Source organism: Trematomus bernacchii, unplaced genomic scaffold, assembly GCF_902827165.1.
Source record: "Trematomus bernacchii unplaced genomic scaffold, fTreBer1.1, whole genome shotgun sequence".
NCBI classification, from domain to species: domain Eukaryota; kingdom Metazoa; phylum Chordata; class Actinopteri; order Perciformes; family Nototheniidae; genus Trematomus; species Trematomus bernacchii.
This window is the reverse complement of record NW_022987686.1, coordinates 189,090-202,535: the sequence shown is the minus strand read 5'-3', so window position 1 is coordinate 202,535 and position 13,446 is coordinate 189,090. Positions and strand designations below refer to the sequence as shown.

General features: G+C 40.0%; 2 protein-coding genes across 2 annotated transcripts; one reads left to right on the top strand and one right to left on the bottom strand.

Moving 5' to 3' along the window:
- Window positions 1–3: 3 nt before the first annotated feature.
- LOC117488112 lies at window positions 4–5,044 on the top strand. Its single transcript, XM_034136880.1, has 4 exons — window positions 4–157; window positions 1,570–1,771; window positions 2,519–2,689; window positions 3,982–5,044. The coding sequence occupies exons 2-4, from the start codon at window positions 1,577–1,579 to the stop codon at window positions 4,435–4,437; spliced, it is 822 nt and encodes a 273-aa protein (XP_033992771.1). The 5' UTR covers window positions 4–157; window positions 1,570–1,576; the 3' UTR covers window positions 4,438–5,044.
- A 1,714-nt stretch (window positions 5,045–6,758) lies between these two features.
- LOC117488053 (interleukin-8-like) lies at window positions 6,759–11,694 on the bottom strand. The gene is made up of 3 exons (XM_034136781.1): window positions 11,594–11,694; window positions 8,829–8,964; window positions 6,759–7,319 (listed from the first exon to the last, which is right to left on the bottom strand). The coding sequence occupies exons 1-3, from the start codon at window positions 11,643–11,645 to the stop codon at window positions 7,208–7,210; spliced, it is 300 nt and encodes a 99-aa protein (XP_033992672.1). The 5' UTR covers window positions 11,646–11,694; the 3' UTR covers window positions 6,759–7,207.
- Window positions 11,695–13,446: the final 1,752 nt, after the last annotated feature.

The window sequence follows — 13,446 nt, the reverse complement described above, 5'->3', positions numbered from 1 at the left end:
GTATTTGAAGGAGGGAGGAAACGCAAACCCGAGAAAAGCTCGATAATATTTCACCTATAGACCCTGAAGACTTTACCTAAATCACTGGGTTTTGAACTTGAGCGAAATCACTGTCTGGAATTGTTGCTACTTCCGGTTTGACAACAACAATAACAAGGTAATACATAACTTCCTCGTATACATCTATATATATTTATATATTTACCGGTCAATAGAGAGTTTTATTCACCGCGTGTCATATACTGTAGGCCAGTGGTGTAAGAAGTACTCAGATCTTGTACTTAAGTAAAAGTAACCTACAATAGTAAGCATCAGAATACTTTAAGTATCAAAAGTAGAAGTACTCCTTATGCGTAATTTCAGAATCACATGAGTTGCTGGGTTACTATTATGATTATTCATGTGTTTTTATCTCAACTGGTAAAGGTGGATCTAATTTAAATATCTTGATATACTGCTGCTGGACATCTTAACCTAAAAATATATGTCAAAGTTTATTTAAAAATTGATTTAGACTTTGTGTTAGCTAATCATCTAAAGCTAAAAAATAACTTATAGTATATAAAGTAGCTTCAAACTGAGAATACTCAGGGAAAGTACAAGTACCTCAACATTGTACTTAAGTACAATACTTCAGTAAATGTAATTTGTAACTATCCACCACTGCTTTAGTCTATTACTTAACATTTAAGTTGCTTAAACTGAATTGAAGTTTATATTGAGGTAGCTTTTCAGAATAAGACTCCAAAATTAGATGTGCAAAGTGTCTTTTAGTGTTTGTGAATACAATAAATAAAAATGAATGTTTTACGTGATTGACAAGGTGATTTTCATATAAATGATATGTATATATTTTTGTTTGTAGTGCACTTTTTAAGCCATCAGCACAAAGGGCTTTCCAAAGAAATACTTAGCATAAGATATACTAAAACATATGCATAACCGAACACATATGTATTGATATTATCATACACACACTGCCTGAATAAATACTGAGTTCTACTGTATGTACTTTTATGTGAACGTGAACCAGCTGGAAAATTCCCTAAGTTTCTGTTCAGTGAGTCAGATTTATGAGCTCAGTCAGCTGAAAAAATATCAGAGCCAAGATGTTTGTCTTGTCAGCAGCAACAAGTGTATCTCCAACACCTTATGTTCAGAAGTTTTCAGATGACTAATTATATATCAAATATAAATAGCTCAGTCAATTAACATCAATAAATCCACATTATGCCACCTATCACTCCAGCACCTGCATAGAAAAAGCACAATTGTTCAATATAACAGTATTCCAGTGATAGTTGTCTGTACACTCAATGGTTCATTGTGAAGATGGACTTCTATAAAGTATGTTTGCCAATCTGTAAACTAAAATGCTCGAAACAACTCGTTATAGCCTATAACTGACTGATTTAATGTCAACATGTGTAACTCAAAGCGCCTACATTTTGGGAGTTGTAACACGATAATGCCACAAATTGAAGTAATGCAAAGAACAATAAAATAAAAAAAGTCTGTGTTCATTTAAATCTCACTTGTCAGAAATCATTGTTTTTTGTCCACTTACAGGACAATCATGATGAGCATGCGGGGACAGGAGCAGGTGGAGAAGAGGTACGACCCCCGGGACACCACCCTGAAGTTTGTGAAGAGGAAGGACGACCTGGATCCAGTGTGTGATGAAGACGATGGTCTCAGAGCAGAGATGTCCTGCGGCCACGCCGTCACCCCCGACTCCCTCACACAATGGTGTCGCAGCCAGCTGGATGATGTATGTCCTGAAAACACTGGAAAGCAAACATTGGGAAAGAGACAGTGGGTTAAAAAGACAGTTGGTACTGGTAGCATGTTGCTATGTTATAAATAGATTGCAATGTAAGAACATGTTTATTGTTTCCACTGGGATGCTCAGCAACACTTCTATGCTTACTCTGCCACCTACTGGCAAGTGCAAGCTGTTTCTCTATAAATAAAGAAGTCAGTATTTAAGGTTAGTATCACTCTAAATAAGATGCTAAATCTAATGCAATGGAGTTGTATGCTTAAAGAAACAGCACAGAGGAGGTTTACTGATGCTTCTGATGAGCGTGAATCAGCAACAGTGCACAGAGCAAAAGTTAAAAGGAGAAAAGTAAATATAAAATGTAAAATAAAATGTAAAACCCAATAATCAAAAGTAGAACTTTTCTGCAACACTGAATGTTTCCTAAAGTATTTCAAGAAACATCAACCGACACAACTTCATTCCATAAATAAGGAAAATGTAGATTAGAAAGTAGAATAAAAAGGTTGCAGTAGAGTAAGGTTTTTTACTGCACTAGTATGAATGACGTTATACCAAAGGTCCTCTCGGTTTGCCAAAGGAAATAGCCTATTGTCTGCTAGCAGTTGCAATCATTTGAGCAGTAAACATCATTTTTTCCCCTCTCTACCCACATAAACCATGTTTTGAAGGCCCAGTCATGTGCACCAGTTTTCTGTAATACTAAAAACATGTTCTTCTCTTTGTTGTTTTCAGGGTTATTACAAATTCAGATGCCCTGCGGTGGGGGAGGGGACCACACAGTGCAACAAACTGTGGTCGTACCAAGAGGTGCGCAGACTGGCAGATCTGTCTGTGGAGGAAATGCAGTACTTTGAGGAGGCCATGTCTCTTCTGGCTGCTGCAGAATACTGTGAGATACAACCAGTAAGTGTTCTTCATTTAATTTAAAGGTCTCCTATCATGCTATTTTTATGCATATATTATGGGTCTCAAATATATAAAAATATATATAAAACATGCCTATGATGTGTTTTGCTAAAAATACCAAACAGATCATGCATTTTAGACATCCCTCATATCCCTCTATTCCAGCCCTGTTAAGGCCCTGACACACCAGGCAGTCACCAGAGAACTCGCCGACATCCGACACCGACAGATCCATCGACGAGTTCTCCTGCGTATTGGCCGTGTGTCGCACTGAAATACACCGCTTTACTACAGCCGAGCACGTACGAACTGCGCATGCGTGAGTGGCAATAACTCTCCTTACCAGCAGGCAGCGGTAGTGTGTATTCGTCATTCAAAATAGGCAACAACCGGAAGACAGAGAAGAAGAACAGACTGATATACAAACAAATAGCGGGTGCCGTTCGAAACATGTTTTAGAATATAAAAATACATGCATGATGAAATGAGCACATAAAGTGCAGACATACTATAAAATCACAGTTAATAGACCTGCATCTGATGATCGCAGTGTTCTGGCGGGTGTGTAGTTTATTGAGTCAGCAATGTAATAATGGCCACTTCTTGCTAAATTTACGATGAGATGAAAAACCGGACTTGACCAAACAAATCACGGAGCTCTCAGCAGAGGACAGCCGGGGACGCTCCCGCCGATATCAGAGATGTCCCTGCTATGTGTGGGAGGTAAGAGAGGACATTTAAGGGCTATGTTTGATGTCTTTAAGTATCACCTGCTGGGGTTTAGCTGCTGTCTTGTGCCTTAAATCGTTTGTTTACGTCCCTCACTTCCGTTTCACTTCTCATTTGCTAGCTGAACAGCTGATCAGAGTGGTTTCTTGGCCCGATAGCTTGTGTCCAACACCCGGCCGATTCAACATGTTGAATCGGCCGGGTGTCGATAGTGAAAGGCCAAATAAGGCGTGTCACGGCCGAGGGTTCGGGACACACCAAATTGACTTTGGGCGACAAGGAACCCGTTTTCGCCCAACAACGCAAGACGGCCGATATCGGCCTGGTGTGTAGGGGCCTTTAGAGAATTGCTGATTTGGGTCCTTAGCTTGAAAACATTTTTTTTACGAGATACTCAGCTAAATGCTTGTTTTCTGACACTTTGTGAGTTCCCTGACACACCGGGGACACATCTTTATGTATTAAATACATAAAAAAGTGCATTTTGCATGATAGGTCCCCTTTAAATGTGGCATTTTCTCCTATTCAAATATTCAACATGTTCGTGCTCTGTTTCTCAGTGCCCACAGTGCAGGACGAGTGTGGAGAGGAAGGATATCTCCAACCTGTGTGTCCAGTGCTCCATATGCACAGCGGATCTGAAGAAGATCTACCATTTCTGCTGGCAGTGCATGAGGAAATGGAAAGGTCCGGGCCCTCGATCTGACTGCTGCGACAATGACGGCTGCATGAACAGGGACCTCCAGCTCCTGCAGACCTGCAAGACCCTCAGCCTGCCCGCGGTGGAGGGGGTCGCCGACTGCCCCTCGGTCCGAGCCTGTCCCACATGCGGCATGAAGGTGGAACATAGCCAACAATACTGCAAAAATATCGACTGCCCTCGCTGCCGCGTGGCTTTCTGTTTCGTCTGCCTGAAACTAAAGAGTGAATGTTGTAAAACCAGTTCACCGTACAAAATCTGTCCTAGTGGCGTGGCTCCGAGACAGGCTGCTATCCCTGTGTGGCAGAAGAAATGAAAAGAGGGATTTTATTATAGGGTTACATGTAAATAGGATTATGTTATCATATTATACAGATAAATGTCTATAATCTGCCCAGATTACATACAAAAAAAGGGAAATTAGCTAATAATTGCATTATCAAGGTTAACTTGTTTGCACTTTGTCTTGAAAGTATGGACTTTTAAAATTATGAAACGTTTCTTCATGAGAACGAAATGCTATTTACATTTAAAATGGAAGATGAACATTTTGAACATGTTTATAACATTCATATTCATAGTACTGATTTGTAAGGGTTATTAAACTTGGCCAAAATCAAATGTTGCATACAACATACAATTGCATTACAATTCTCCTGAGAAACGTTTGTGTGGCTGCCTCCATTTATGTCCATAGGTTCAGTATTTTTAATGTGTATTTTTTTTTTTAAATAATCCAAAACTATCAGAATCGATTCAACTTGTTTGTGATCCAATGGATTATGTCAGCAAAAAACCTATAGCTTTCTATTCAGTAATTAAGTATATTTTAAAATAACCATGATTATTACATTATTCTGTAAACTCTCAGGCTTGATTCATTGAAATATGTGACAAAATAAACATGCTGTGACTCCAATAGACTTCGGGCTTTTATATTATTTCTGCCTTCTGTATTTAGAAGCTGTTTTATGAGAAGGATGGATTTTGTGTGACTAGCAGGTAAGAGAACTGACCAGAAAGTGGCGCCATTGTGTTGTTTAAAGTGAGTTTAAATGGTAATGGTAATGGTAGGTACACAACCTCAGGATGAGGTCTCACAAACTAAGTGTATCCAGTAAGTGTAGCCAGTTTGATCGACAGATAATCCATAGATTAACGCAGTGGTTCCCAACCTGGGGGGTCGCACCCCCTAGGGGAGGCGCAGCGCTATTGCAGAGGGGGCGCGTGAAGCTTGGGAAGAAGTTGTAAACAAACATTGTTTGCACGTAAAATCAATAAAATTGACACATTTTTAACACAACCGGCAGTTAAAAGAAAAGTGGACGAGCCCACGACAAGTCTTTCAGCTATAATGCCCAAATCAACAAAGTATGATGAGGCATATATAGCTCACTTGACATCTAACGTGTTCGGTGCGGAGATCTCTCTTTCTCTGTCTCTCTCTCTCGTCTGTGTGGGGGGCGGGGCATCTCGCTCACAGACTCGCTGCAGCGCCGTGCACACAGAGATCCGCCGGTGGAGAACATAGCGTTCAAAAGTGACAATCTAATCTACAGAGCTCGATGTGGTCAATGCTCGTTTGCCATAAGTATTTTCGCGGAAACACGAGCAATCTGTCCACCAGCAGGCCAAAAGGCATCATATTCATACGGAGAAATGCACCGTTTTCAAATTCGTTAACTCTGAGTTCTGTTGTCCCAATTACGTGTAAAGGCCCGGACACACCAAGCTGACAACAAAGAACTGACACAGACGGACCCCGACTGTTGCGTCGCCTCGTGTCTCTGCGTTTTGGCCATGTGTCGCACTGGAACACACCGCAAAGACTTCAGCCGACGGCCAAGAAGCACGTACGAACTGCGCATGCGTGAGTGGCAATAACTCTCCTTACCAGCAGGCGGCGGTAGTGTGTATTTGTCATTCAAAAGAGGCAACAACCGGAAGACAGACTGCAAACCAAGAGAAGAAGAACAGACTGCGTGATATAAACAAACAACAAATAGCGTGTGCGTTCTATGTTCACTCTACAACGAGAAGCTCATGGGGCTTTCCCGAACCTGTGTCGAGAGCTGGAGTTAAATGAAATCTCAGATTTGCCTTCTTAATAGTTTGTTTGGGTCCCTCACTTCCGTTTCGCTTCTCATGCACTGATTCGCTAAGCTGAACAGCCAATCAGAGTGTGTATTTTTCTTTCATATTGCCACACTTGGTAACCGTTTTATAAAAGCAATAGCTCACTTAATATAGCTATTGCTTAAATATATAAGGTTTCCTGAGGGCCCTGAAGGTATCAACCCTTGGCCCTTTTTTAAACAGAGTGTTTCAGGAGTATGAGAAGTTTGCTGGAATAAACGTCTCTTTTAAAGCAAACACCAAAAGACGTGAGAAAATGTCAAACTAGGCAAAATTAGCTTGGTTACACATTGTACTTTTCAGACTTCAAACCTTCATTAACATTGCAAAAGCTGTTCAAACAACACTGGGAAATCAACCAACAGTTTTATATCTGAGACTGTTTAGTGTCTTGGCCGTTGTCAGTTTCTTTTTAAATGAGTGCAAAAGTTCAACAGTGTCTCCACAAAATTCACATCTGGAGAAAAAGTGCGTTTCAGATTAAATGCAGGACAAGAAACATTTGACTTTTTAAACATTTATTTTTGTTTTCTCAAATTGGACATAGACCCTGACAGTGCCAAAGTTGGGAAAGGGGTTTAACAAAGCAAGTGATTTTCACAAAATAAAATATTACACATGATATGCTACAAAGTGTCTGCATCCGGCGTACAACCAAACGTTCTATAAAGAGAATAATTAACACTCATTCACACTTTTTTTTACAATGTACACGTCACACGCAACAATTCCTTACTTCCTATAATGCTTAGACATACTTCATCCAGTAACAGTGCTATTTAGACACTTCCTGTTCTCTGTTCGGTTAAAAAAAAGAGCATTCAGACAACACTAACAATATAAATAAGCTATACAAACTGTGTTAAGTGTGATTTATTAAAGTACAACAGCATGGCTCATCGTTGCAGAGAGGAATTCATTGCACATGTTTTACTGTTTGTCTTTTGATACTATGCTTGATGCTTCTGATGAAGTTGTTTTGCAAGAACAAACTGGATGAGCTTCTTCACCCAGGAGGACCGGGGGTTCAGACAAACTTTCTCCCCGCTCGCCAGTCCAGCTCTGTCAAAAAAATAAATAAAGGATTAAACAGAGCCGAGACACAGAGATTAGGTTTCCAAAAACAAGCCGACCCCCTCCAGGAGTTTCTGCTGAGAAAGCAAAGTATTTTCACTCCACACAATCATCTCAATCCTGTCCTGTGTTAAAGGGGACCTATCATGCAAACTGCACTTTTTGATGTCTTTTATACATAAATATGTGTCCCCGGTGTGTCAGGGAACTCACGCAGCTTCAGAAAATAAAACCCTCTCTCTTTTCCTCCGTACCCAAATCTCTAAAAACGGGGGTACAACGTAGCTAATCCAGATTTGCGTCCGATATGACGTAATATCGGAAATGTGGACCCACGGCACTATCAGAAAGTTGCTATCAGAAACAATGCCCGACTGTTTTGGACGTAATATGGTCGGTGTTTACATTAGCATCGCTAACACTCAGAGCTAACCTGTACTGGAGAGCATGTGTTTGAAGAAGCAGGAAATAAAAAGGAACTCACCTTGTGGTATAACCGGCAAGAGAGAAAGCCTTTGAGCTCCATACTGTTTCAGAAATAATCCTTGATAATCCATGATATGGCGTTTCATCATGGCAGTATTTAGTTTAGACGGTAGCTGCCGGGTCCCGCATGAGCTCAGCCCCCGCCTTTTTTATTTTGTATCAATTTTTTTACAGTTGTTTTACCTTAGATATATATTCATGTCTCTTCTGGACATTATTAGGGCTCTTCAATGGTACTAATCCTCATTGTATCACATAAAAATAAGCAGCACATTGGAAATCTCCCCTGCATTAAAGTCAGAGCTATGTGTTGAACTCAATGTATAATATGCAATGGCAAGAAGAAGTATGTGAACCCTTTGGAATTTCCTGTTTTGCATGATTTGGTCAATAAATGTGATCTGATCTTCATCTAAGTCACAACTATAGACAAACACAATCTGTTTCAACTAAATAGCACACAGTTATTGTATTGTTCTTGTCCAATTTGAATAAATCATTCAATTGAGGTAGGAGTTTAATAAGATATCCTGCAGTATAATGTCAGAGTGGCAGAAGATCAACTGAAGTTCGGTGGTTTTGTGGCAACAAAAAAAAGAAAATCCACATTTTAGAGAAGTTCAGTCCGAGCCCAGAACTTATTCCTGGATCTGGAGGGTTTAAGAGTTTGTCTGAGGTTATTGCTCTAAAAGGATAAGTTACTGTATTTAAAGGGTTCACTTACTTTAACCGGGCACTGTGAATGTTTAAAGGGTGTTCTCCATAAATACATGAAAGAATAGAAATGTCGGTGTGCTAGTCAATAAATGTGATCTGTCACAATTATAGACAAACACATTGAGTTCAGTGCCAAATCACAGCATGGATTTTTCTAATGTATTCCTCGAGGACTTTGGGAGGGATTTTGACCATTTGTTTAAGTCCTGAGGAGTAAAAATGGTTTCTAATGAACCCAAAAGTTGACTGGCAGTTTGACTCTTTGCATGTTGATGACTTTTATTGAACACTTACATGACTTCTATGTCGGGGCAGTGGGGCCCTTCAGGGAACAGCTTGATGCTCCTCAGGCTGTCCGGTGGGATGATTCTCGACTCCACTTGAACGCACCGGCAGTGAGTGTTGTAGTCTCTGCTGATCGGTGGCATACCTGTCATCAAAAGACATTTAGTCATGTTTTACCGTAAAGTGTGTTCAATAATGTGTCACAACATGGAGATGACTTCTAGCGTTTCGAGGCTTTTAGTCATTGTAATGTTGAAATATTAGTTTAGCAGTTGTTGAAATCCTGTCAGTCTTGCACAATATGCAGTGTTGCATATCCCAAGGAAATAAGAATCTCATACGTCTGAGTCCATCGTTTCGTTAGGCTGTTTAAAGATTCGTCAGAGATCAAAAGTACGCACTTCTATAATTCACGCAATCAAACGGCTCTCCCCTTCCTTCTTTTATTTTACAGGGAACTTGTCACTGTGACATTGTGATTGCATTAGACCTGATGTGTGTGTGCTCCAAATAATTAAATGCTGACAGGTCCACTTTCTAAAAGCTTTCATTACAACTCCCTCTGTATTGCTACAACGCTCACTTCCCCATCTTCTCCTTTAGTCCTCTTCCTGTTCACTACAGCGTAAATTCTCCAAGTCATGATGAAAAGTTTACTGGGTCACACAAATGGGAAACACATGAGTCAAAATCTTGAATGCATCTTTTGGTCTGGAGGGGCCTTCAGCGGCGGATTGAAGCTAAAAACCGCAGTACTGTTTGTTTTGTGGTACTTCATACTTCTATTACACTATATCTCAGAGGCAAATATTGTACTTTTCACTTTATATTGATGGCCAGTGCCCCTGTAACAATGAGCTTTGACCCACCTGTGGCCCCCCTCCAAAAGAAGAGTTTATAAAGATAATACAATTTGAGGTAGCGTTGTGCTGTAACTAGCCAAAATTAACTTGAAAGCATTTTGTTTCTCAAAATGTGATTGAATAACAATTTAACCACTGAAACCAATTATGTTACTTTGCTTCACTTGTGCGCTTTGACTTTATACAAAACAAAAAAAAAATAATAATAATAATAATAATGTTGAACACTGTCTTTTGTGTCTTTTATCCCGCATAAAATGTGCCCCTCATAAAATAAACTAGCCTGAGCATGGCCCCCCAAATAAAATGGGTCTAGAACTGATTTGGAAAGATAACACAGTAAAAAAGTGGAGCTCCCCCTCGACCAACTGCATTTTAATTATTCTTACAGATAAAATGCTTCAGTATATAATAAGAAAACACTATACTATTACTTTTAATGCTTCAAGAACATTTAGCTGATACATTTAATTAACTTTTACTCATCTAGTTACGCTTTGGCCTTGCTTAACACAGGCTTTTTAGATAACAGCACATATATTATAATGCAACGATTAGACAATTTAAAGGGGACCTATCATGCAAAATGCACTTTTGTACGTCTTTTATACATGAATATGTGTCCCCGGTGTTCCAGGGAACTCACCAAGTGTCAGAAAACACAACCCTCTCTATTTTCCTCCATACCCAAATCTCTAAAAAAGGGGCTGCAACGGATCTGATAAAAACTGATCCAGATTTGTACACTGTCCTGACGTCAGGACGGTGGCGCTACGGTTATTGGGCCAACTCTCCACCTATCAGGAGGAGACAGCCACGGCCATTGCCGTTCGAAAGCGCTGGAGACGCTGTAGTACATATGCCAGGCCTGTAAGTGGCGCTGTAGTCTGCCACAAAAGCAGCGAAGAAGACTTGGTTACCATGGTTACCCTTCTGTTTATTCTCCGCTGTGGCTTTCTTTCTCCCTCCCCGAGGCAAGCGTTTGCTCCTGCTGCTTTAATTCAATGCAATCCCTCCCCGTCGAGGCAAGCACTGTAATTCTCTCCGGTTAGTCCACCAGCAGATGACAAACACCCACCTCTCCGCCTCTTCCAAGGAACGAGGGGACCGTGCGGCAGAGTTTCAGTTTCAGTTTCTTTCGCCGGTCAAGATGTCCGTTAAAGTTTAAATCTTCCGGACAAAATTAGAAAAGTGCCGGTCAAAGGTCTTCTTTGTTATTTATTGAGCTTTAAAACAAATGAATAACGACTCTATATAATAAAACACGGAGGACGGAGATCTCTTTTTCTCCCCCTCTTCTGACAGCCCAGCAGCTGATCAGAGCACGTCTCCCCTCTCTTGCAGGGGGGCGTGGTCAGCTGAATCAGACCCGTAGACAGCAAACAGCACATAGAGCGAAATGAGGCATGGCTAAAATGCATGATCTGTTTGGTATTTTGAAAACAGAAACGTATAAATATACCTTATATAGGTATGGCCCTACAATATATCATTCAAATATAGCATGATAGGTTTCCTTTAAAGTTTTAAGTCTCTGCAAGTTGATAGTCATACTTCAGAGAAATCAAGTGAATCCAATAGTTGTCTGAAATGTGGAAAAAATGTTAAAAATAATGTTAAATGCTGCAAAAAGTGATCAACAATGAATTGACCTGCAAAAACACAGCTACAGTTATTTAATATTTTACTGTATTGCAATACAATGGACCTTTTGCCATGTTTCTCAAGGGAACATTTAGGATACAGGTAAGTCCATTATTGCTTTAAAATGTCCATACACTGATTTAACTTCAATAATTGATTTGTTTCAGTATTGTGCAAGGAACATGTCAGTTTCTGCAGTATTTCTTTTAGTAGGTTATTTAAACACAGCAAAAGTCAAACAGAAGCTAAAACACATTGTGGTCTTACCGTAGGCGAGGACAATCAGGGTCCCGAACACGAGCACGATGCAGAGCTTCATCTTGTATTTGCAGCTGTTGGTTGTCACTTCAGACTGATATCATACAGCTGCCTGACAACATGTATATATACCCCCCTCCAACACATCGATCATGTGCTTTTCTTAACTGTGGGAAATTGAGAAAAAATGTGTATATGTGTGTGTGTGGGCAGGTTGGTTTCGCTTCGATGCATTCACATGTGCAGCAGAAGGCAGTCATGGGATGGTGAGTTCAGGGACAGACAAGAGGCCCTGTTGAGGTTAAGAGACGTTGTGTTCGCGGCTGGCGAGAATCGAGTCATTCAGACGGAGGTTGTCTGTCTGAACGGCTTCATTTCTCTCTGTAAAAATAAGGCAACTCTGTGTTTTCCCTCCGACTCAAATATGAAACGATAAAATAATAAACAAATAAATATCTGTACGCATATCACAGTTTGACTCGCAGCTACTGCACGTTGTTTTTTGGTTCTCTGGGCTTGTTCTGAGCCTCTATGTACAGCACAATAGAGTCACTATGTGAAAAAGATTTTCAGTGACTCTTCTCACACTGTTGTCAATATGTTTACTCAATTCAGTTTGGTGTTATGATGCAGATTAAATGACTATGTGTGATGTTAAAGGGGTCACTCATGGCAAATTCACAGAGAATTATCACCCAATTTACCCGTTTCCGTCTGCTCTGTTGAGCGTTTTTGTTTTTTTCAGCTTGTTGTGTTGGTTTTAAGGCACATAATTCTACAGTTTTGGTTCATTATCGCAGCTCTCGTAAGCATCATTTTAGCCAAAAAGCTTGGGAAGACCTCTGTATGCAACCGGGCCACAGATAATGGCAGACAGATAAAGATATCAACTAGCTGGTGAACAGAGTTGAGCGTTTAGCCGCTAAAGACGCAGGTATTTCCTTTTGATTTGGTCAGGAACAAAAATGTGCAAACAAGCGAGAGAATATCTGATTAACATTCATTAATGCCAGAAAAACGACTTTGAATTTAAATTATAATGGATCCTTAAAGGTAGGGTAGGTAAGAATGGAGAAACCAGCTCGAGTGCGCTAGAATTTGAAAGTACACAACCGGAAAAAATCTGCCCCTTCCTTCAGACTTCCTTACAGAGCCCCTCCTCCAACACACACGAACACGCACATGACCAATGAGGGCACGAGATAAGTTTGTGCACAGATGGAAGGCTGACAGGCAGGTAGGCCATCCATTTATCTGACCCGGGCCGGCTCAGATGATTGGTCATGCTTTTTACAGCGCCACGGCTTCCACAGATGACATTTTTTTATGTATTTATTGTCAAAGCATTTAATATATTCATTGCTATCGGGATGTTAAGAGCATTCCATGGAATATAACAAAAAGTGTTTCTGAAGTGAATTACCTACCCTACCTTTAAGTTGTCGTAGTTTCGAGGAGTTCTTGTTTTTGACACATTATTATTGTACTGTTTAAAAATTCCCCAAATGTTGTCATCCTGTGCATAGCGATAAAAATAAACTAACATTTCAGTTTGGTTTCTCTTTCGGGTGCCGTTTCAATTCAATCACCTGGTATTTGTCTCAATGTTTATTAAGTTTAACATCTAGCCTAAATTCACAATCAAAATATAAACATTTTAAAAGATGGAGGGTAAAATGAACGTTGATAACTTCAAGAAGACTTTTTTACAAGCTGTGCCGCCTCAAAAACACTCATCGGGGAAATATATATTAATTTGATAATATATAATAAATATAATCATTAACTACCATCTGTATCAATAGAGGAGTTTTCAGGTTAAACTGATTAATGAACATTGAAAATACAAGTTAAAGTTATGT